Source organism: Diceros bicornis, chromosome 7 (assembly GCF_020826845.1).
Source record: "Diceros bicornis minor isolate mBicDic1 chromosome 7, mDicBic1.mat.cur, whole genome shotgun sequence".
NCBI lineage: Eukaryota > Metazoa > Chordata > Mammalia > Perissodactyla > Rhinocerotidae > Diceros > Diceros bicornis.
The window spans coordinates 6,108,198-6,133,223 of NC_080746.1; the positions used below are offsets into that span (position 1 = coordinate 6,108,198).

At 39.2% G+C, this 25,026-nt stretch overlaps 1 protein-coding gene across 2 annotated transcripts in view; it reads left to right on the plus strand.

The window, feature by feature from the left end:
- PRDM10 (PR/SET domain 10) overlaps window positions 1-25,026 on the plus strand; it is a 96,627-nt gene that overhangs the window by 25,504 nt on the left and 46,097 nt on the right. Inside the window, exons 2-5 of one of the 2 annotated variants that reach the window (XM_058544811.1) lie at window positions 7,367-7,470; window positions 9,925-10,089; window positions 12,049-12,108; window positions 22,888-23,113. In XM_058544811.1, the coding sequence (XP_058400794.1) occupies window positions 7,402-7,470; window positions 9,925-10,089; window positions 12,049-12,108; window positions 22,888-23,113 (520 nt within the window). In that variant the 5' untranslated portion in view covers window positions 7,367-7,401. Of the gene's footprint in view, window positions 1-7,283; window positions 7,471-9,924; window positions 10,090-12,048; window positions 12,109-22,887; window positions 23,114-25,026 lie in introns of both variants that reach the window. The other variant, XM_058544810.1, reaches the window with a different exon arrangement.

Consider the following 25,026-nt stretch of genomic DNA (forward strand, 5'->3'; position numbering starts at 1 on the left):
CTTCTTCCACCTCCATGTGCAGGTGATGAAACACAAGCTTCTGGACTCTAAGTCCTGAGTGGTTCTGGAGTAGCGGCCTCATTCAGCAGAGAAGGCCCAGTGATGGTGGAAGTCAGGCTGGTGGATTGGGGGCTTTGGCTCTGGGGTGAGTAGCAGGATGAGAGCTGTCAGAAGTACGAGGAGGGCAGGCTCAGGGCAGTAGGATTCTCCATTACCTGGTTCAGGCCCAGCCTGATTAGTGAACTGGCTGGAAAGTAGGCGTTATCTTTCCTTCTTCCTTCCCCTTCAGCACTGTCAGTCTTATCATGCAGGTGTCACCCTGGAGTGAGCTGGCAGGTGGGCTGTCTACCTCTCCCACTGGATGTGGGTCCACGGGGGCAGGGGGTTTGCCCACATTTTTATGTTTGATGTTCACAAAGCACAAAAAAAACTGCTACCATTTCCTGACTGTTCATCATTATGCTATATGATCCTGAATGTAACCATGTTTTATTGAATCTAAGATGTTGATGGTAAAATACACAATTATTTTATGTATCATTACAGAAGAAAAAAGCCTTGCCAATTAAACTCTGAGACAAATGCTTTTGGCTACTTAGAATTTTTATTACGTACTTATTGAAAGAGATCTTTTACATTTATTTAGACACAGATTTTTATCACATCACTCTTGTGCATTCATAATAGGGAAAGTGTAAGTGAAATAAATTGATTAAGGTATTCCTAAAATTTCGCCACTTTCAGAATCTGACTCTTCAGAATCACTTTTGACTCAAGAGTCGTTGATGTCTCTGTGCCATCAAGAGTGTTGGTGATTTGGTGATGTAGCATTTCTTTTTTTTTTTTTTTTGGCATCCCGGGGTGGGCTCAAATGATGCAGCATTTCTTGAAAGAGGGCACAGTGCTGTCACCAGGAATCTCCTTCAAGCACTCGCTAGTACCCATTCTGGGAGTTTTGATCCTGCTGTTTTCTTACTAGGCCTGTAGCAGGCCAGTCTTCCCATGTATCTCAATAATAATGGTGCATAATGCAGCTTCATCCACGTCACTGTCTTTTAAACCCAGTTCCTATAGGCTTGGTTGTTAAGGTCATTTTTCCAACGTTGGATATTTGCTTCTCTGATAAAATTTATGCCCAGCTACTGTTCCCATGCCTTTCAGTTTTAATGGCAAATTATAGTGTAATCTTTTTGAAGACATTTAAAATGGCAGTTAGACTCAGGGTGTCTAGTGCTGACAACACGCAAGACTCAGTGAAGCGAGAACAGAACTAATGCACTGCTGTGAGCAAGGTCACACACATGAGCAGCAGTGGCATCCACATCCTGACTGCCACCTGGATGACAGCGACTGCAGGACACCACTGTTGTAAAATAGATCCCTAGTACAGAAATGTTAAAATGTAAAAAAAAAGCATTATAGACTTGATGAAATACAGATCGTTAATTCTGACAACAACCATGTTGGGCAGATGATTTAGATTTTCAAATAAACAGACTGAGGATCAGTTTGTGGCTTACTCGCATCACACCTACTAAGCACGTGGTAGATTTGGGAGCATAGAACCCAGATTTGTCTGATTCTAAAGCTCATACTTTCAACTATACAACACTATTCAAGAAGAAATAACTAGACTAGAAGCTTCAAGAAGGCAAGGATCTTTTTTTTTTTTTTTTCTGATACACTGGTGTTTCTTAAGGACCTAGAACAGTACCTGGCACATACTAAGTACTTAATAAATATTTGTTGAATAAAGTCATTAGAGGATAGAAATGCAAGCGTATCCTTCTCTTCATGGAAATGAAGTCTGTAACATTTTGGACAATGGGTAAAAGGAGGGAAGATGGGTGACCATTTTCTAGACAAGGTATAATTTGTGCTTCTCCAGTTCTTTTGGGTCTGTAGAAGAGGCAAGAGGGTGAGGAGTGGAAGGAAGTGCATCCCCAGCTGACAGAGCCTGTCAGCACCTGCCTGTTGGACAGCGCTAAAGTAGCCGCTGGAATTCTTTCCCATCGCCTATAAATCAAGATCAACAGAGCTCTATAAATTGTGCAGGTAAAAAAATAATAATAAAACAGGAAAACAAATATGACAAGCCTTACTATAAAGGAACTTCACATACAGGGCATTTGCTGTTTGATAAATTGCTAGGTTTTTAAAAAATATGAAATCTGTTGAAAATTCAGAAGCTCTTATAGCTCATCTGTAAAATATGAAAGTTGATATATTTGAGCACTACTATATGTGAGATCTTGTGCCTAGAATTTTTACATATATCATATAACCCTCACAATAACTCTAGGAGGTAATTATTATCTCCATTTTACAAGCGATATTGAGGCTCAGAGAATTTAAGTGATTAGGCCAATGTGATATAACTGGTGAGCAGTTGAGCCAATATTGAAGCCAGGATGTTCAATGCAGATTCTATGGATTTTCTGCTTTCCTTTGCTGCTTCTCATCTAAGCTTACGGCTAGAATAGACTTCATTATTTTTTTTAAATTTTATTTATTTTATTTTTTTCCCCCAAAGCCCCAGTAGATAGTTGTATGTCATAGCTGCACATCCTTCTAGTTGCTGTATGTGGGATGCGGCCTCAGCACGGCTGGACAAGCGGTGCGTCGGTGTGCGCCCAGGATCTGAACCCGGGCCGCCAGCAGCGGATTGCGTGCACTTAACTGCTAAGCCACGGGGCCGGCCCTCGAATAGACTTTAGAAGCCATTTTGTACTCTCATTTTTCAGATGAGGACACTGTTACTAGAAGATTTAAAGTGACTTAGTAGTGGAGTCATGCTTAGAATTCAGTTTTCTTGAACAATTTATTAAACAAATAATTGCAGAATGTCATACTGGTGTTTTAAATAGTTTGGTAATTACAGAAGCTCGGTAGGTCTTATAACTACACCTTAAAGAACAAGAACTACTAACTGGGTATTTTGTATAATTTATTTATTTATTTATTTATTTATTTATTTATTTATTTATTTATTTATTTATTTATTTATTTATTTTCCCCAAAGCCCCAGTAGATAGTTGTATGTCATAGTTGCACATCCTTCCAGTTGCTGTATGTGGGACTCGGCCTCAGCATGGCCGGAGAAGCGGTGCGTCCGTGCGCGTCCGGGATCCGAACCCGGGCCGCCAGCAGCGGAGCGCACACACCCAACTGCTAAGCCACGGGGCCGGCCCCTAACTGGGTATTTTGTATCACTGTTTTGGATTCCAGATGCTTTTTGAATTAAAGAGTTTTCGACACCTTGGGCTTCTTACTTTGCTAGCAGTATTCTAAAATTATCTGGAACTGCCATTTTTGGCAGTATTTCACATCCTTATTGCTAAATTTTACTGTCAAACTTTCCTATGTGCAGATTAACTGTTCTTTTATTTTGCTCCACATCTGCTAAATAGTTATTTCCCTTTTTTCTCCGCCTTTATCCTTGCCTTTTGCAGTTTACTGGTATTTTATGTCATGTAATTTCTACTTCCTTATTTTGGTAAGATTAGAAAAAAGATATTTCAGTTGGGAGTAAATGTCCTGTCCCTTCCCATTTCTGCTTACTTGCTCCTGTTCATCCTTCAAGCTTCGTCTTCTCCGAGAAGTCATCCCTGAACACCCGAGTTGGGAAAGTGTCCTCTGCTCTTTTCCCACTGCACATTGTGATGTTTTTAAACCCTTCCATGCAAATTATGGAGTACCTGCCACGTGCCAGATCTAGTTTCTCTTGTGAACAAGTGCATTCCTTGACCTGAAGGAACTTAGAGTTGAGATGGGGAGGCAGAAAAATGCAGTATGATTGAATACCTTTTTTTAAAGCTAATATGTGAGTATTTATTATGTAGCAGGCATTGAGATAAGCAGTTTACATGCATTATTTCATGTCATTCTCTCAATAACCTTATGATCCCCATTTTACAGAGAAGGAAGAGAAATTTAGAGAACTTCTGTGTTTTGCCCGAAGTCAGTTAAGTCTCAGAATTGCCATCCAAATCCAGGTCCAGTCCCACGCTCTTAACCACTACGCCTTTTGTACTAACTGCTGCCTCTTTGCAGGTCAGAGCACTTTTCCCTGTGTATCTCCAGTGCCCTCATGCACGAGGCACAGGGAGATGAGTGCCAGTGTTGGAGTTCAGAAACTAATAATGCCTTTACAGTTGGACAGCCACTTTAACTGATTCAGTATCTTCCCTAAGAGACTTCAGAAGAATTTATTATACTAACACATGTAAAACAATGTATATCTAAAGGCATTCACCGCCATGTTGCTTATTTTAACGAAAGATTAGAAATAACCTGAATGTTTATCAACACAAGATTGATTAAATAAATTATGATATATTCATACAATGAAATGATGCAGCTGTAATAAAGAATGAGGAAATGACATACGGATAGGGAACAATGTAAAAGGTGTATTATGAGAATAAACAAGATTTAGAAGAGACGCTACTTTGTATAGAATCAATAATATGTTGCTATTTGTGGTTGGAGAGGCAGAGAGTGTATATATTTTTGTTTATACGTGCATAAAGTATCTTTGGAAGAGTAGACAAGAAATTGATAATACAGGTTGCTTCTGAAGAGTGGCTAAGGGATTCCAGGTAGGGAGATTGTCCACTGTATAACTTTTTGCCTTTTGAATTTTGAGCCAACTGAATCTACTAACTATTAAAAAAGATATAAGTAAAATTAAAATAAAAGAAATAATAAACACCTTTCTGGAAATGAAAACAAATACAGAAAGGCACTGTGGGCTGTGTAAGTTCCCTGAGTGCATGGGGTGAGCCTGCCTTGATCCTTGCCGTGTCCCACTGCCTGGCATAGTATGCACTTGAGTGTTTGTGCAACCAATGAATCAAGTTGAAAAAAAAATCTCCAATTCCTGTGTAGGAAGGGCACAACATCTCTTTTGTGGTATTCCTGCTAAAACACCTTTCTGGAAATGAAAACAAATACAGAAAGGCACTGTGGGCTGTGTAAGTTCCCTGAGTGCATGGGGTGAGCCTGCCTTGATCCTTGCCGTGTCCCACTGCCTGGCATAGTATGCACTTGAGTGTTTGTGCAACCAATGAATCAAGTTGAAAAAAAAATCTCCAATTCCTGTGTAGGAAGGGCACAACATCTCTTTTGTGGTATTCCTGCTAAAAATACGTATCCTGAATCTAACTGTGAAGAAACATCAGACAAACTCAAATTGAGGAACATTCTGAAAAATAAATGGCCTGTGCATTTCAAAAATGTCAAGGTCATGGAAGACTAAGAAAGACTGGGGACTGTTCCAGGTCCAAGGGAACTGAAGAGACATGACAGCTAATGCACGGTGTGTGATGCCAGATTGGATCCCGGGCCAGAAAAATAGTTGTTTCTTTTTCTATAAAGGACATTAATTAGACAATTGGCAAAATTTGAGTAAGGTCTGTAAATTAGGTATTAGTATTGTTTCAATGTTAACTTCCTGATTTTGATAATAGTACTGTGGTTATGTGACAAAATGTCCTGTTTTTAGGAATAGGCACTTAAGAATTTAGTAGTAAAGGGGCATTGTCTGCAACTTGCTCTCCAGTGATTCAGACAAAAAGAGAGAGAGAGAGAAAGAATAATAAAGTAACCATGGTGAAATGTTAACTTTTGAGGAATCTGAGTGAAGAAATACATGAATTCTTTGTACTATTTTTGTGGCTTTTCTATCTGAAATTATTTCAAAATAAAAAATTTTAAAAAATGCTTCCTATATGGGACATTTTATGATTTTGTAATACTAAGCCTTCTATGTCCTTTTGTACAATTTTGTGGGTTTCTTCATACAGAACTTTATATTTTTGGTGACATTTATTCCTAGGTTTCTTAATATTCTTGTTTGTTTTAAAAAATATAGCAGCTTTGTTGAGGTATAATTCACATACTATACAGCTCACCCTGAATATTTTTTTTTTGTTTTTGTTTAAATAGTACTGTTATACAAGGAAGGTGTGCTTTTTTAAAAAAATCAACTTTATTAGGGTATAGTTTACACATGATAAAATTCACGTATTTTAATTGAATAGGTTGATGATTTTTGACACCTATATTCCCCATGTAACCACCACCCCAGTCCAAGTACAAGATATAGATAGAACATTTCCATTTCTCCAGAAGGTTCCCCCATGCCCCTTTGTTTATATTCCGCTATTGATAGACATGGGCGTTGTTTCCAGTGCCCTCTGATGGAGGGAAGAAGGGGAGGGAGTCTGCAGGTGAGTGTGTGTGTGCGGGGGAGTGCTTTCTGGGCGGGGTGAGGGTGGTAGTATGGAGGCGAGGCAGGAACAGGCTCCTCCATGGCTCAGAAGAGGCTCGCACATAGTCTGGACATGGCAGCTCCTGTGTTCCAGAGTAAAGCCCAGACATTGGGTGTTCCACTATCTTTTCTTTCTTTCTTCTTTGGGTCTTATTCTGGTTCAGAGGTTGGAGTATGTGTAGTCTAAGAAATTGCTTCTCAGCTTATCCCCATTACTAATGGAGAAAATTCTGGCTGGATCTTGGCCGGTGGTCTTTCTTACCTTTAGTTTAGTGGTGTTCTGAGCGGTTGTACCTTTTCTGTCTCTGTGTGCCACTTTAATGGGACGGTGGGTGGAGGTTTGTCAGGCATGCTGCCCTGCTGCCCTATTGAACAGTAGGTCTCATGTGACTTGTTAAGATGTCAACATTTTATCGTTATCAGAAGGAAAGATTGGTTACCTTAAAAATACTATTTTGGAAAAGAATAAGGTTTTAGGATGTAGATTTCCTGCACGTGGATGCTTACTGAGGCTTTTCAGTTGTTCACCAATCACTTGTGTACTGACCAAAGGGAAACAAGGGTTATATTTGTATTCACCAAATTGTGGTCCAGAAAATTCAGCTTCCTCCACCTGCCATTTTTCCTGGTTTTGTGACTTTTATTATTCTGCTGTTCATTTCAAGTAGGTGGTACAGAAAGTCAGTGTCTAAGTGGATGTGTAGAGAGAGATGAGCTGGGGCTGTGCGGCAATCAGACTGGGGTGTGAACCCATCACTTACCTGCACTTAGCATCTGGGAACCTCATTCTCCTCATGAAGAGAACTATGAGTACTACCTTCAGGATTTCTGATGAGGGTTACATATACCTACCATGTGCTAGAACATAGCAAGCCTGCAATACATTGTGTTATTACTACAAATAATTTCTCCATTTTTACCTTTTTGCCCAGGTGTGTTATTTTTTTTCTCTCTGTGGTTGAAACTGTAATTTTTTAAAAATCTTGGTTCCTTTTCTCTCTTTTTTCAGGCGCATTGCAGAGAGGTCTTTTTGTCCTTCATGAACACTCACGTGGTGGACAGATGACTGTCCTCCACCCTGCCCTGCCCTAGGTGCCCTGGACGTGGAGCTGTCCAGTAGGGAAAGGATGGATTCCAAAGATGAAAGCTCACACGTGTGGCCTACGTCTGCAGAACATGAAGAGAATGCTGCACAGGTGAAGAGTCGTCTTTCCAGCTTGGTATTGACAGCAGTGTTTTAGTTGGATACAGTTTGCTGACAGCTAAAGAAATAGCAGCTTCTGTATAGTAATGAGGGGTTGAGAGGGAGCTGACATGCAGACCTTGTCAAGGAACAGGCAGTATTTCAGCACTTTGAATGCTCCCCAATACCGTTCAGTGAGATTTAGAAGAGCTGAACTACCACTCACAGGCTTCTCTTCTCTTTCCTCCAACTTATTGTCATAATCTGTTTCACTACCCTGTTATATTTTATGTTATTGGTGCTTGAAAGCCTCAAATTGTAGTGTGTTTCTTTTATGTTATCCAGTATGGGGTTTTGATTCTTCATGTGTAATGAAGTACAAGGTATGTCTATAAAGTGAGTGGCTTTTTCTTTTCTTTTCAAATTCAGAACGTAAACCTCTAATTGAAAGTTGTCCCATTGATGAATCAGCAGCTCTGGAGATTAGTCACTTATTCAGATGCTGCTGTAATTGATGACCTCTGCCTTTTGAATGCTGTCATACCAGCTACACATTCTTTTGACTATTCTTAGCAAAGGCACATCTCTGCATTTTTGGTGTAAATTTGAATTTGGCGAAGATTCAGCAGTAATGTGGAGCCATGTTTTCCTATGTGACCAAAGTATTGTACAAAAATACTTTATAAAGCGTTTTACGAAATTCAAAGTATGAAAGTTAATTTTTAAGCATTATAATAAATATGTAATTTAAATTTAATTTTTCATTAAATTATATAACCACAGTATTATTATCAAAATCAGGATGTTAACATTGAAACATTTAAATATACACATTTTATTTAATTTAAGCAGTATAATAAATATTACAATAAATGAAGTTGATCATCTGGTATAATTTAAAAGTCTGAGTCTGAATACTTGAAAAAAAGTTCTAGAGGTGCTCCCAGCAGAATCCTTGAGAACGTTGTTTTGTTCTCAGGGAAACCATTTTGAAAGCTACTTTCATGTAGCTATATATTTTGGTATATTTTGTTTGTAAATAAAAAGAACAAAGTAAAAGAAAATATGTTTATGGCACTCTGTGTGATCAGGGTCCCCATTTGTGGGCAACCAGACAGTAGACCGCAGAGCTCAGCACCCCTCATTGTACCCCATCCTCCTCTCGTTCCTTCTCCCAGCTAGGAATTCTGATTTAGCAGAATAGTGAGTGATGGAGACCAAGTTTTTAAGCTTGGTTAACTTTTCATTTGAGGAAACGTTTTTTGCCTTTTTTAAGCACTGAAACTAGTCTAAGGTTTTGATGTTAATGAACAAATCTAAAGTCACAAAATTATCTTGCAGCACTTAAAACTTCGCAAATATGTTATAAGCCTAATTCTTCCAATATACAAACTATATCTTCATGGACAAATCAAATTTATGTAGAAGCTGGACTCATCACTTAGTGTAGAAGGGGGGTTGTTTTGTTTCTGTTGCTTGATTGCATTTGGTCTCCAAGTTTCTTTCTGGGAATTAAATTAGCTTTGGGATCTACTATTCTCCACTGGAGAAAACTGAAATAAAAAAGGTCCAAAGCCAAGACAGTATAAGAGTAAGGGTTCCAACCCAAGAGTGCTCAACTTTGGTATCAGCACATAAATTATTTCTCTCCAAACATGTGCGTCAGCCATCTGCTACCACACCTTCAGTGTCATATCAGGCTTCAGGCTGCATGCCGAAGTCGAGCCTTCAGGAGTTCAAACCTCCAAAGCTGACGACTCAGGAAGCGTTTTACAGAATTCAGTTTCTGCTTTAGTTCTTGGTAGATAGAAAATTATTTAGCCTAGTGACAACTGAAATAGTTGTCCAAAACCCCTGAAAAGTACTTTATTAGAATTTTGTGTATCTTTACCTAGCTGGCAAGGAATTCTGTTACGTTCATTGATTCAGCAAACATTTACTGATAAGCCTCCAGTGCAGCTTTGGAGTATGAAAGAACTTGCAGGAAAGAAAGTGATCCTGTTTTAATGTGTTTGCTGAAAGGCACTGTTAGTTATAAAGTAGAATTTTTATGATGTGTCGAGAGCAATTGGCTTTCGAGTCTTGACATATTTTTTCACATTACAGAATAATTTGTATTTTGTAATTTAGTAATGTTGTCAACCAGAAATCTTCAGTCACACTTCCAGGATCAGTTAACCACCCCCTCATTACTCCCCAAAAGAGATATCTGCATTGGACATTTGAGGCAAAGGGGAATTTAAATCAGTTGCCTAATGTTGAGCAGTGAATCACTGACAAGGTCCTTGGATCCTGTTTCCAAGTTGCTAACTCAGTGAAGATGAAGATGTGTCAGTCCTCATTCTCCTTTCACTGGGGACATTTTAGAACTTTGAATGTGTACTGTGCTCAGTTGGCCGCCTAGCTTTGTGAGATTTGCTTTGTTCCATGAGGATAGTCGCTACATACTTGCTGCTTTTTGCCCCAGGTGCACTTTGTTCCAGACGCTGCAACTGTGGCTCAGATCGTCTACACCGATGACCAGGTTCGCCCTCCCCAGCAGGTGGTGTACACGGCAGATGGTGCCTCCTACACGTCAGTGGATGGCCCGGAGCATACGCTGGTGTACATCCATCCTGTGGAAGCTGCGCAGGCATGTGAAGGGTTGTTGTGTATAGTTTATGTATTAACCAATTAATTCACCAATTACTTATGTTTATTCTCTGCTGGTCACCGTGCAAGGGGCTGGTGATGCAGGAAATATTCAGGTAAGATTTGTGCTCTCAAGGGGTTTGCAACTGACTTGGCAGAGGAAGATATGGTTTATTTATTTAAATTAAATGTAAGAAGGACTTAGATCACTAGCCTCCTATCAGTTCTTCTCCCCTGTGACCACTGACAAAATTATCAACTTGTTACTTTTCCTAAGTGTCAAGAACCAGGACAAAAATGGCATTTGGTTCTGTATAGCTTATTCAAAGATGGGTCAGCAAAAATATACAGATTGTTTCAGTTACATGTGTAAGCAAAGGGTCCTACCAGCTTGTTAACTCTATTTATTAATAATTTACTGATTTGTAGGACTGTAATAGAGATGAAGGTAAAAGCTGTACAACTATAGCTACTTTTATTCTTTTGTCAGTGACTTGGAGTGTTAGTTTCCAAATGCATGATACACACGTTCCCCAACATATAAATGTTAGTTTCTACTTTTTATTTTACAATGTACAAAGCACTTTTAAACATATTAAAAAAAATTCCATGCTTTTTTTGTGTGTGAGGAAGATTGGTCCTGAGCTAATGTCTGTTGCCAATCCTCCTCTTTTTGCTGAGGAAGACTGGCCCTGAGCTAACATCTGTGCCCATCTTCCTCTATTTTGTATGTGGGATGCCACTACAGCATGGCTTGATGAGCAGTGCCTCAGTCTGTGCCCAGGATTTGAACCTGTGAACTCTGCGCCACCAAAGCGGAGTGTGTGAACTTAACCACTGTGCCACCAGGCTGGCCTCAAAAGTTCCATACTTTTGTAGTAGGATCCTGGTAATAAAAATTTGCCCTCATGCAATATTTAATCAAGAGGCTCAAATCACTTCCAAGAAGAAATGGGACCCACCTAATTAATACCTTTCAAATCTGTATAAAGATGAAATTGCCAAATAGTCAGATGGTACTTTTGGAATGCCTCTGCTTCGTTTTAGTGCCCAAACTATATTAAAATAAGATCACATAGTTTATGTAAAGAATGTCCTGTGCCCAACTTTTAGTTTATTACTATGTTACTAAATTTCTGAATTATATTTTTTTAATGTCAAATCTAAGAAATCTGACACTGGCTGAAATTCTCTTTCACATTCCCCTGGAATCAAAACGTAACTATAGTTGGGCAAATTAATCTTTTAAAAGCTTTAGAGGAAAGAATATTTTTCTGGATTGGAGATTTTCTGTGCTGCCCTGGCTAAAATTATTTTGAAGATTTTCCTTCTCTGGTTAGCTTTGCTGCATTGTGACCCAAATTATTGTGTGTTTATAATGAGAACTTTTTAAAAATTATGATTTTACTGGCTTTATCCAAAAGAGAATCTATGGAACATTAAGTTCAATTTATTTTCTTTCTACTTCTCTTCTGATAATGAATGTGCGTTTGTATTTGAAAGAGTTGTAATCCTTGCATATATAATACTCTTCTGTATGTCTGTATGTCTCCATCCGTTTTCATTTAATCGCAGGTCTGCTCCTGTGATAGGCAGTGTTATGTGTGAACGTATGCACTCTTGTTCACGGCATGTCTTTTACGTTTTCATGGCATGCCTTTTAAGTGGCTGTGACGTTCAACCTCAAGAGAGGCCTTGCTTAGAAGTAAGATCATGAAGTATGTTACCCAATCGAGGTGGTTAGCTTATACAATCTCCTTGGAGCCATCTGAATGAAAGGCTTTAGCTAAATGTAAGATTACTATCTTTGTCTTCTTTATTAATGACGGAGTATTACTAGCTATATGGGAGTTAACTCTCGCAAGAATTGGTGTTTAGCAGTAGGATAATTTTTCCTGTGTAGGCGAGCTGTCTAAAGATCTATTGATGAGTTGTTGTTTTTTTTTTTTTTTTGGTCTAGACTCTCTTTACAGACCCAGGCCAGGTAGCTTATGTCCAACAGGATGCTACAGCTCAGCAGGTAATGAGTTGCCTTTTTGCTGTTTGGGGATAATACTATGAATGTTACCGTTCCCTGGAATGTGGCCCCCCAACCCTCTGCACTGTACATTCTCTAGACTTCTGTTTCTCATATATTAAGAATGTTCTCCACTTCCTTTAATGAAAACAAAGCAAAACATAACAGTAACACACTCCAATCAGTATATATTGGAATAGCCTGGCCATAAAAAAGTGATTTGTCAGGGAAATTTAAAAAATAAGCATATCAACTGGATGTTGGTTCAAGTTCCAAAGAATAATCCTGAGTTTTAGAAGTGTCTCTTTTTGGAAATTTGGAAACATTTTAGTACTTGTTCTATTTTGAAATATTGGGAAAAAATTCCTGCTTAAATAACATATAAATTTGGTGGCAAATTTCCTCATTCTAGTTTCTGAAAAATTGAGATTCTTTTTGGTTTTCTTTTAAAACCTTTCCTTTTATCCATGTTTCTAATGTATCCTATTTGACTTTGAGCGACTTTCTTATTTTCTTCCAGGTTGTGAAATGATAAGGTATGAAAGCTAGATACTGTCAGTCTTACTCTGAAGGGAATATGAATCCAAATAGTTTTATTTTCATGTTGGCTAGTATGACTCTTATTTAGCTGAGCCACTGAGTGTCATGAGTCATTATCAAGTAAATTCTCATTAGTAAGCACTTTCTGCCTTTCAAATTTTTTAGTAGATGATTTGGATACTTCCATTTTAAATTTGAAAAATAAACAGTAGTTGTATTAATATTATTTGTGAAATCTAGAGAGAATTTTTAGGAGTCTTTATCTTATCAGTTATGGTTGAATTTATTCTTGATTGGTAGTGATCTACAATTTTGTGGGGTCTGTGAACTTGAATGAGAATTTGTCTTAATCCATTTAGGCTGCTATAACAGAATACCACAGACTGTGTGGCTTATAAACAACAGATTTATTTCTCACAGTTCTGGAGGCTGGAAGGCCAAGATCAAGGTGCTGGCAGATTCTGTGTCCGGTCAGGGCCCACTTCCTGATTCCTTGAGGGCCATCTTCTGGCTGTGTCCTCACGTTGCAGAAGGGGAATGGGGGTCTCTGGGGTCTCTTTTATGCAGGCGCTAATCCTGTCTGTGAGGGCTCCACCCTCATGACCTAATCGCCTCTCAGAGGCCCCACCTCCTAACCATCACATTGGGGATTATGTTTTAATATATATATTTTGAGGAGACCCAAACATTTAGTCTGTAGCACTTATTTTGTTTTAATAATTTTGTAATAATTAGGTATTCTTGACAAAACAAACCATGTCCATTTCTGTGAATATTTATTGATTCCATCAGGGAAGCAATGGATAGATTTAATTAGTTTTTGCAAGTTGGCAGGAAAAAATAAAATGAAATGCCTTTGACTGTCTTTCATAGATGATTAATTTCATTCACTCATTTTTGGAGTGATGATTTTTTTTCTCATAAAAAGTTGAAGGAGGGTCCAGCCTGGTGGCGTAGTGGTTAAGTTTGTGCGCTCTGCTTCAGCAGCCTGGGGTTAGCAGGTTCGGATCTAGGGCTCCGACCTATACACTGCTCATCAAGCCATGCTGTGGCAGCATCCCACATGAAAAAATAGAGGAAGATGGGCACAGGTGTTAGCCCAGGGCCAATCTTCCTCAAGCAAAAAGAGGAGGATTGGCAACAGATGTTAGCTCAGAGCTAATCTTCCTCACTAAAAAAAAAAAAAAAAAAAAAAAAAAAATTTGAAGCAATACCAAAAAAGAAGTACATTAAAAAAAACCCAAACAGGGCCGGCCCCGTGGCTTAGCGGTTAAGTGTGTGCGCTGTGCTGCTGGCGGCCTGGGTTCGGATCCCGGGCGCGCGCTGACGCGCCGCTTCTCCGGCCATGCTGAGGCCGTGTCCCACGTGCAGCAGCTGGAAGGATGTGCAGCTATGACATACAACTATCTACTGGGGCTTTGAGGGGAAAAAATAAATAAATAAAATCTTTAAAAAAAAAAACCCAAACAAACAATTCTGTCCAGAAACATCCTCATTAACTTGACAGTTGGTAACTATTATTCCAGACATCCTTCCAGACATACAAAGATAAACAAGCAAGGGGAAAAATGGCATTGTGCCCTAAATGCTATTATTAATTTAAATACTTTAAACTTAAATTTACTTGAGTTTAGCAGAGGAAAAAGAAATTGAGGTGAAACTGAAAGAGGTTGGAGTCATCGTGTTTTCCTAAACTGCACTTGAGCTTCAGTGGGTCTGCCCTTAACTCCCGGTGTGATGACATGGGCGTCAGCACATCGCCATTTCCTCCCACTTTCCTCTCCGCTGTTCATGTTAGCTGCATTATTATTAGAGCTAATGTAGTTATGTTCTGTTCAGTAACTACAATTATTTAGAATTTTGCTCCATTCTCTACTGGCATTTAATCTGTAGAAATCTTGAGTCTAATTTTGATTATTTTCCTCATTCCTTTTGTATCTTAATGCCTGTTTGATTCTTTCCCTATTCTTGCAGTTTTTCTTTGCAGTCTAATGACTTCACCAGCATATGGATCAGAATTTCCTAGGACAGGGTGTGTCCTTTTGATGTATAGGTTAAGACTTGATTTCAGAAACATTTTCATCTATTAGGACTTTGAAAATCTTTTCAGTTTCATTTGATATGTTCACTTTTCAGGAACGTTGGTCTGAGTATATTGACTCTTCTTTGCATGCCGTATCTAACATGTTCTTTATAATCATTTTTATATCTGCTCTTTTCTAAGTATTTGTGTAATTTCCTTTATATCTACCATATTTCCTTACTGTGGTATTTCTTTTTTTTTTTACTTTTTAATTACATTATTACATACTATAGAAAAGTGCAAACATTTGTAAGCATATAACGCAATGATATATCATGAAGTGAGCACACCCTAAACCAATGCTCAGATTAGACAAAAGAACATTGCCAGCTCCTAAAAGCCATCCTGATGCTCCGTCCTAATCACTTCTCCCTGTCTCCTCAAAGGTAACTCCTCTCCTGCCTGCTAACACCATAGATTCGTTTTCCATGGTTTTCAACTTGATGTAAATGGAATTACTTAGTATAGTTTCCTTTTGTCTGACTTCTGTTGTTCAACGTTATGCTTGGGAAATTTATTCATGTTGTTGGTTGTAGCTGTGGGTTTTTTTTTTCTTCTATTTTGATTGCTCTATGGTATTCAGTTTTATGAATATACCAAATATACCCAGGAGTGTGATCCTTTCTCCACTGGTTTGTCTTCAAGAGTTTCTTGGCCCTTTGCTTTTCCATGTACATTTTAGAATCAACCTGAAAGTTTCCACCAAAGTCCTGCAGGATTTTCATTGGAATTTCATTGTATCTCTGGATCCGTTTGTGAAGAATTAACATCTTTATAATATTGAGTCTTACAATCTGTGAACATGATATATCCCTGAGTTTAAAATAAAAGTTAAAGATTTCCTCTGGGTAGAGGTCTTACACATCTCTCAATAGATTTATTCCTAGATAGTTGGTGTGTTTTGATGGTATTATAAATGGTATAATTTAAAAAATTTTTATTATCTAACTTTTATTTTTGATTTTCTTGATAGTCATGTTGTCTGTGAATAGTGACAGTTTTCTTTCTTTCCAATCCTTCGCAATTCTTCTATCTTTTATTTTTATTTCTTTTTTTCTTCCCCCCTTGTCTGCTGGCTGGGATCTCTAATACATTTTCGAATAGAAGTGGTGCTAGTAGGTTTCCTTTTTTTCCTTCTTGCTTTCAGAGGAAAAACTTTCGCTGTTAAGAATGATGTTTAGGGGCCGGCCCTGTGGCTTGGTGGTTGGGTGCGCGCGCTCCGCTGCTGGCGGCCTGGGTTCGGATCCCGGGCGCACATCGACGCACCGCTTCTCTGGCCATGCTGAGGCCACGTCCCACATGCCGCAACTAGAGGGATGTGCAACTATGACATACAACTATCTACTGGGGCTTTGGGGGAAAAATAAATAAAATTAATAAAAAAAAAAAAAAAAAAGAATGATGTTTAGGGCCGGCCCCGTGGCTTAGCAGTTGGGTGTGCGTGCTCCGCTACTGGCCACCCGGGGTTCGGATCCCGGGCGCGCACTGACGCACCGCTTGTCTGGCCATGCTGAGGCCGCGTCCCACATACAGCAACTAGAAGGATGTGCACTATGACATACAACTATCTACTGGGGCTTTGGGGAAAAAAAAAAAAAGGAGGAGGATTGGCAACAGATGTTAGCTCAGAGCCGGCCTTCCTCAGCAAAAAAGAGGAGGATTCAGCAGGATGTTAGCTCAGGGCTGATCTTCCTCACACACAAAAAAAACAATGATGTTTAGTGCAGGATTTTTGTAAAAAGAATACTCTTTATCAGATTAAGAAAGTTCTCTTTCTTTCTAGTTTTTAGTGAGTGTTTATTATTCATTGATGTTGTTTATTGTTCCTGGATGTTGATTTTTTTCAAATGCTTTTTCTGAATCTGTTGAGATTTTTCTCCTCTTTTCTATCAATATAGTGAATTGTATTAATTGATATTTAAAAATTAAGCCAGCCTTGAATTCTGGAATAAACTCCACTTGATCCTTTTCAAATATATCTGGATTTGGATTTGGTTTATAAATATTTTGTTTGGGGTTTTGCATATTTATTCAAAAGTCCATTGTATGTTCAGCCAGAGTATTTGATTTTTTTTCTTTTAAAGTAGCTTTCTACAAATATCAAATCACTTTGTACACCTGAAACTAATATAATGTTATATGTCAATTATATCTCAATCGAAAAGAACAGGAAAAAAAGTAGCTTTCATCTTTCATCTTGATGATATATATATATTTTTCTTTAATAGCATCCTGAAAAGCTACATCATCATTTTTATTGACTGTATAGTATTCTATTATAGGGATGAACTATTATTTATATTCTCCATCTGTTGTTTCAGATGTGGGTTATTTCTTTTTTTTTTTTTTTTTTGCTACTATACAGAACACTGTCATAGATATCATATCAGGTTATTTCTGTAGAATAAATTCCCCAAAGAGAAATGATAGAGACAAAAGTTATTCACATTTAAAGTTAAGAACCAAGATTTTTTTTGTGAAAGTTAAAAAAGATACAAGTATAAAAATCAAACAAATTAAATAAAAACCCAGAGTCCTAAATTTGAATTAGAATATCAGTATGAACTCATGATATATTTTCTCTTAATAAACATCTTTTCTAGTTGTGGCCACTGAAAAGGTTTAGATACAATCATCAGTCCAGTAGCAATGAGCTGATGTGGTCTCTAAATACGATATTCCAGTAAAAGCAATCAGGGCCACTTAGAGAAATGGCAGATTCTAGCTCTGGGGCAGGAAATGTATAAGATGTGCCTGAAACATCTTGTCTTATCAGAATGCAGCGAAGCTCGTAAAAACTTCTGTTCTAGGGTTCTGTGGAAAGAACTCATGATCTAATTTGAAGGGGCCAAAATGGGACAATTTGACCCATAAAAAAAGGAAAATGCCTATAATAGATTTAAACACATTAGATGTTAAAATCTACATACTGATATTAAAGGAAATAGCTCATTGGTCACTATTTGAGGATGTGAGGGGTGAGGGACCACCACATTATTCGAAAAACTGGTAACTGATGGGAGAGAATCCAGCCTTTCTCCCTGAATGTATTCAGGTAAACAATTACTTGATGAGGGAAATTTCTTTATGGAAGCATTCCAACTAATAAATAAAGAGAGGGTGATTGGCTTAGAGTATCACCATTTTTCATCTACTAATGAAATATGGATCTAGGCAATGATTATTAACAGTAGTCTGAAGCCATCAGGAAAAAGCTGATGAGGCACTTTCTAATGGATGGATCGACTTAACCCTCTGAACATTGTTAATATTACTAAAAAGAGAGAACCATTCATTATAGGCTTCCCGGTATTGTGTACCTCCTATGGCATTTTACCACATGATGAAGTATTCCTCCTCCAAAATTGAACCTGAATCTGATCGAGTCTGTAGATTCCACTACCAGCTTATAGGAATCGTGGTAGACAAAATGGAACAAGTTAAAAGACACACAGGATGCAGTCAGCAAAATCTTGACTGTGGGAAACTCTGTAGGACACATGGTCTAGTTTCTTCCACATATAAAATGTGGAGACAAAGAAGAGGAATGGGAATTTTTACAGATTAAAGGAGACTTCAGAGACATATCAGTCGGATGCAATATGTGGACCTTGTTGGGTCCTGATTTGAACAAACCAACTGTAAAAAAATTTATGAGAAATTGGGGAAATCCTAACACTAACTGGATATTTGATGATATTAAGGAATGATTAATTTTTTAGGTATGATAATATATAAAATACAGAAGTCCTTTTCTTTTAGAGATACCTACTGAAGTATTTACAGTAGTAGATATTTACTGAGGTTTGCTTCAAAATAATCTAGTGAGGGGGAAAGTGGGTAGGAGAAGAGTTGAAATAAGGTTAGCCATGTGTTGATAATTGTTGAATCTGAATGATGGGTATGTGAGGTTATTAAACTCTTCTCTTTATTTGATATATGTTTGAAATTTGTCATTATAAATAGACAGTTATTTTCATAAGATTTTCTAAATTTCTTTTCAGATGCTGAAAAAATTTACATTATATGAGAATGCCCATTTCCACACACCCTTGCCACACTGGGTATTTGCATTCTTTTAAAATTTTGCCAATCTGATAGGCAAAATGGTATTTTGTTGTTTTAATATTAAGGCATGGTTTTAATTAGAAGTTTTCTTGCCATTTGCACCTCAAAGGGCCCTTCATCTTCTCCAATCTCCAGAAACAATCTACTTGTTTCATGTTTTGTACAAAAGAAGAGTTGTTCTCAGATAGCTCTATGAACCCTGGAATTATGAGGCAGTATAACTATTGGCTTTTAGCATCTTTCTCTTTTGCATTTTCCTTTCAACCAGCACGGTTTTTATTTCTGGCTGTAACACCTCAGTGATAATCAGTTTATTCTGTGACCTGGATAAATTCTGGAGAGAAAGTTGAAGTGAGGATTTAACACAGATGATAGATACATTTTTTTTTTCTTAGCAAACAGATTCCTATTTTCAATTGTTTTTAGTGATGGCAAAATCCATTTGAAGCCTTTTTCACATATGTATTCCTTTGTCCTTAAGACAGGCACCGATAATCTCCAGACCTAGAAGCTCAGTCTCCTTGTTTCTGAAAATGAACATGTGTGGCTCCCCACACACTGAGAAGGGAATATGCTGCACTGATAATTGGTCTCAGTAGGAATCCAGAAGCATTCTGTTGTGTTTGCTGCTGTCCAGTGTAGTTTCGTATTTTACATCTCAGATAAATTGTATCCTGAAATGCATTATGTAGTTTCAGAAATAATTACAGAGAGTGATATTGAGTGGGAAGGAGAAAGGGTTTCATGGGTTTAACAAATTCTTTTTCCTCTTACCATGTTTTATTGTGCATGACTAAATCCATAGGATTAAAATATTTCTGTTTCTCACTCTTTTCCTTTAAGTAAAATTGGCACACATTGCTCACCACCTTACTACCTGGCTATTGCCTCCTGAGCAGGTGTGGTTACCTTGTCGCTCTGGTATTCAAGGTGTGTGTGATGTGTACCTTCTCTGCTGCTCTCCTTGAATAGACTTAACTCCGTAGGGGCCCTTGTGACGTAGTGGAAAAAGCAGGGCAGAGTCAGAATCTGAATTCATCACTGCCACTGAGGGGAGTTTAAGTTGTGCCACTTAAATTCTGGCCTCAAAGAAATTTAAATACATGCCTAGCTCTCAGTACATGTCAGTTGAATTTGAATTGTTAATTAAACAAATTTCTAATGCATGCCTACTGTGTGTTGAGGTCTCTGCTGTCCATAAATATACAGTTCTTACCTAGAAAAGATTATCATGATTTCTTTTCCTCCGTTTTCAACAGTAGTCTGCCTGATTCTGGTATGCGTTCAACCTCTGCTTTAGCATCAGTCCTTCAAGATAATGCTGAAGGGTTCAAGTCTTGTCTTTGCCGTATTCTTTTAGGAGGGTTCCAGTGCGAGGAAGGAGAAGGCTATTGGTACTGTTTTAATATCAGCTTCCTCGGCAGTGGCAAGAAGCCAGCAGTAACCTTGCCTAACCAGTCTTTCTAGCAGCATCTGTTGGGAAAAAATACATCACAGCTTTGCTGGAATAACTCTGAATTGCCAAATTTATTCTTTTAGGTTGGCTCTGCAAAGAGATAAGGAATTTATGAGGAGTAGAGGTGGATATATGCTTTGGTTTGTTCAATGTGTGATAACATTCATCACTAATGCTGGCATAAAATATAAGTGGCTTAGAGTAAAGGGTGATATTGAAACTGCACTCTTGAGAGCAAGTGGAAACAAAGTAACTTCATTGCAGGATCAGGTGAGGATGCAGAGGGGAGGTGGCAAATGCAGTGTCATTGCCAGAAACCCCCTGCTCTTTTCCTGTTGAGTCCTCACCTCCGTGGGCATCTTATTCTGCTTTTATTGGAGCTGAAGCAGAGGCATCTCCCAGAATGTCGTCCTCCCGTATAAAGCTTCTACAAGGCCCTCAGCTCCAGAGGTGGAGTGCCATGTCAAAGTCTGGACTCCTGGGTTACATGAATGCATGTGAAAACACGCATATGCTATTTGAGGGAACTGATTTGATCTGCTTTCTGGAACCTGAGTGTTTCAAGTATTGGGCAATGATCTTACACTGCTGTAGCAGTCAGGCTCTGTAAACACAGACGATACTGTTTCTTTAGAGAGTTTAAGAAATTCTTAGACTTAGATGCACAATTGAAAAAGGATGTTTCTGTGAATAGCAGCAGAGTGCCTTTAGAAGCCTAAAGGGATTGATGTCATTTCCCAAAGGGCCAAATATTTTCACAAACTAGTCCTCACTGAATACCTACCACATGCTCAGCAGTCTTTTAAGGTTGTAGAGAAAGTATGTGATGTCATATCAGTCCTTAAAGGACTTGTGATAATAGTAATCTATTATTATTAATACCAAGCACTTACTAAATGCCACACACTCTACTACTGGCCTCATGTACGTCGTTTTGTTTAATCCTCACAACAACCTATGAGGTGTGTATTACTATGTCCATTTTACAGATAAAGAAACTGAGGTTCAGAGGAGTATATTAACTTGCTAAGTTATGGGGCCAGGATTTTAATCCAAATCTGTCTGACTCCAAAGCCCACGGTCTACTTCTCTGAGATGCAGTTGGAGAGGCAAGATGGACTCACATGAAAATGCATACTCACTGAAAAGTCGATGGTGTTTGTCGATGGATACAGAGCTGGGAGGGACAGGTAACGGGTGAGATGTCAGAATCAAGATTCCGAAAGATCTTGGCAGACTGGAAGAACGGAGAAAGTAATAAAATGATATTTATGGAGATAAGTACAAAATCCCCCATTTAAGTAAAATCAGCTATTTAAGTCCTGAAGAAGGGAAAAATGGTTTGATAGCACTCTATGAGAGGAAAAAAGAACCAGGGATTTTAGTTATTTGCAAGTTCAAAATGGGTCAGCATCGAACAGTGGCTATCGTAAATGCTAGTGCAATCTGAAGCTAGATTCATAAAAAATGTGGGATCCACTGAGGAATAAATGAAGACAACAGGATGATGAGGGATCTGGGAGATTGGCCATGTGAAAAACGATGGCATGAATTAGGGGCTTTTGGTTTTGAAATATTTGAAGCACTGTCTTCATGTGGCGGAAGGGTTACACTTACTCTGTGTCACTCGAGAGGAAGGTCGTAGGTCCTGACCAATGCACGGAATTACGTACAGGGAGATCTTGACTTCACAGAAACCGCTGCTGAGCTCTTGGGGAATGATTCGGGCTGTCTTGTGCGGTGATGAAGCGTTGACGCAGAGGCTGAGTGATGTTGTAGAGCGCAGTTTCCTCCTGTGGGGATCAGAACAGAGGAGAGTCAGGGAGGCTGGAGCAGTCAGAGACGGTTCATGGAGAAACTGGAACGTGAGAGGGTTTAGAAGATTGGCGAGGGAAGAGCATTCTAGGCAAGGCTAACAACATAGGCAAAGATAAAGAAAAAGAGCAGGCATTTAAAAACCTTGCTTTATGTATTGAATAGTAAGGGGAGGGAGGGAACATGTCTTATGGTGCTAACTGGGCAAGAGAATTAAGATTGGGTGAAAGGAATCTGGGGTAGTATGTAACTCCGTGATACTTATTTAGGAGGTGAGAGAACTTTTTAAGGTACCGTTTATTTTCTGCCACTATATTTAGAAAGGTAGCATTAACCCAATATGTGACCCAACCTTGTCTTATTTGCAAGAGACACCACACATGCACCAAGAGGTTGTGAAAAGCCTTATTACCTACATGTTTGCAGTCTCTGGGGAGACAGGGCAGGCCTCTCAAGCAGGTTTGAATAGCTTGAGAGAGCAAGGAAAGGAGACTCTCGGGCTTTTATTGAGGTTACGGGATGGGGTCAGCGCGAGGGTTCCCAGGCGTGCGGTCGGGCACGCGGGGTTTGAAACTCCTGCCTGGGCCAAAGGAGGGAGCACCCAGGCTTTTGTATCAGCTTCCTAGATGTGGGGCAGAAAGAGCAAAAATGAAGTCAGACTCCTCATTACAGCCTCTAGAGGGAAATCATTTCTCCAGGGCCTTGAAAGGAGCTAGTGTGAAGAATGTTTGCCACCAAAACCTTGCATTTTGTGTGTGTGCATGTGTACCAGCTAACTAGAAGTCAACGTGTGCTGACTTTCTGATTAAACTTTGTCCAGGCCTCATTACCAGTGCATAACCAGGTGTTACCTTCAATTGAGAGTGTGGATGGGTCAGACCCTTTGGCAACTCTGCAGAACCCTATGGGTAGACTGGAGGCCAAAGAGGAAGAGGATGAGGATGAGGATGAGGATACCGAGGAAGATGAGGAAGAAGATGGTGAAGACACAGACCTGGATGACTGGGAACCAGATCCACCTCGGCCCTTCGACCCTCACGACTTGTGTGAGTACGAGCTGTTTCTCGTGAGTGTGTGCACACGGGAACGTGGGTAACGTTTGCTGAGGGCCTCCTGTGTGCAGACGCTGCTCCCTGCTCTGCGTGTGGCATCTCGCTCCGTCCTCACAGCAGCCTGTCGGAGAGGCACTCATGCTGTCCTTAGTTCTGAGGTGACTGGCGAGCGAGTGGCAGCTCAGAAGCGGGGCAACCTGCTCAGTGTCACTGGGGGTGAGTGGTGGGTCAGGCATCGAGCCCGAGTCTCTGCCACCAGAGCTTGAGCTACCAAACCACTGTGGTAAGTTTGTCCAGTCCCAGACTATTCAGCCGAGTCAGCTTGAACAAATTTGCTCTGCTGCTTTACCTCTCTTCATAATAACCTTTTAAAAATGCCTACTATATTCCAGGCACTAGTGCTTTACATTTTCTAACTCGTTTAATGCTCTCCACAGTCTTATGAGGTAGGTAGCTTTCCCAAGGTCGTGCTCCGTTGTTGCAAGAGTCAGGATTCAAACTCAGGTGGTCTGGCTCCAGTGTGTCCACGGTTAACCACAGCACTTACTGGCTCTCTGTACTGCCTGTTTGGGATTGGGGGGTCCTGCCTCCACCTACCGAATCATTGCTTCTCTCCAGCGATTTTCATGTTTATATGGCAAAGTTCTTATCTCATTTATTTGAGTTACCGAGGCTATTCAGAGCTTTGCGGTCTCACTGAATTTCTCCTGGGACCTTCTGGGTGGTGGTGGTAAAGCCTATTTGCATGGGGCCAGTGTTCAGCTCTGTATTCAATAGAGAACTTCCTCATTTTGTTTTTCCTTGAATTTAAAGTTTTCAAGGCAACTCCTTAGTTGAATACACATAAAGTCACTTTATCTTATAAATATAATTACAAAGTAGAACTCCATTACTTGAGAATTGTAGGAATTGAAATACCTATTTCCTAAGCCAGGTCATCACACAGCCAGAGTGGGATAAAATGTGATTGGTTAATTAAATTTGTTAAGGGTCATGCGTATGATCTCTGTGTGGTCCTGTCCCTTTTCTCTGTTTTGTGGCTATATCCATCTAATTCTGTCAGGTGGTTACAGATGGGTGCTACTGGGGTGAGTGTGGACGGTTAGTACAAACTGATCACTCCTAGAACGAGCTAAAATATATGTCCTATCAGGGCTGGGCTAATTGTGTCATCCTAGTGAATGAAGGATGGGATGCTAAATTCATTCATTTTAGCATTATCTTCACACAATATGGATTGAAATCTCAAACTGTATAGCACTTTTTCTCTTTGAGTTAGACATGCCCAGACAATGAGGCTTCTGTAACTCCCTTTAGGGAAACTGATTAAACAGTATTGTCAGGTTTTTTAAAACAGCTTCATTGAGATATAATTTACATACTATAAAATTCATCTATTTTTTTTTTTTTTGTGAGCAAGGTTAGCCCTGAGCTAACATCCGTTGTCAATCCTCTTTTTGCTGAGGGAGATTGTCCCTGGGCTAACATCTGTGCCCATCTTCTTCTACTTTATGTGCAATGCCGCCACAGCGTGGCTTGATGAGCAGTGCGTAGGTCCACGCCCAGGATCCGAACCTGTGAACCCCCGGCTGCTGAAGTGGAGTGTGTGAACTTAACCACTGTGCCACCGGGCCCACCCCAAAAATTCACCTATTTTATCTCATCAGATTTTGCAATATTTAGCATAATAAGCTCTTCTTTTTTCTTTTCAGACATGTTATAATTGATTTGTAAATTCAGTGGCCACTATTCAAATTAATATCCAGTAGAGAAATAAGTCACAGCCTGTATATTATTTTTGGCAGGCATAAACTAATTCTGCTTGCTTTTAAAGGAAAAGTATAGGATTTTATTGGTCTATGAAAGCTAATATATTACAATTGAATGGGTAGTGTAATTGTAAGAGT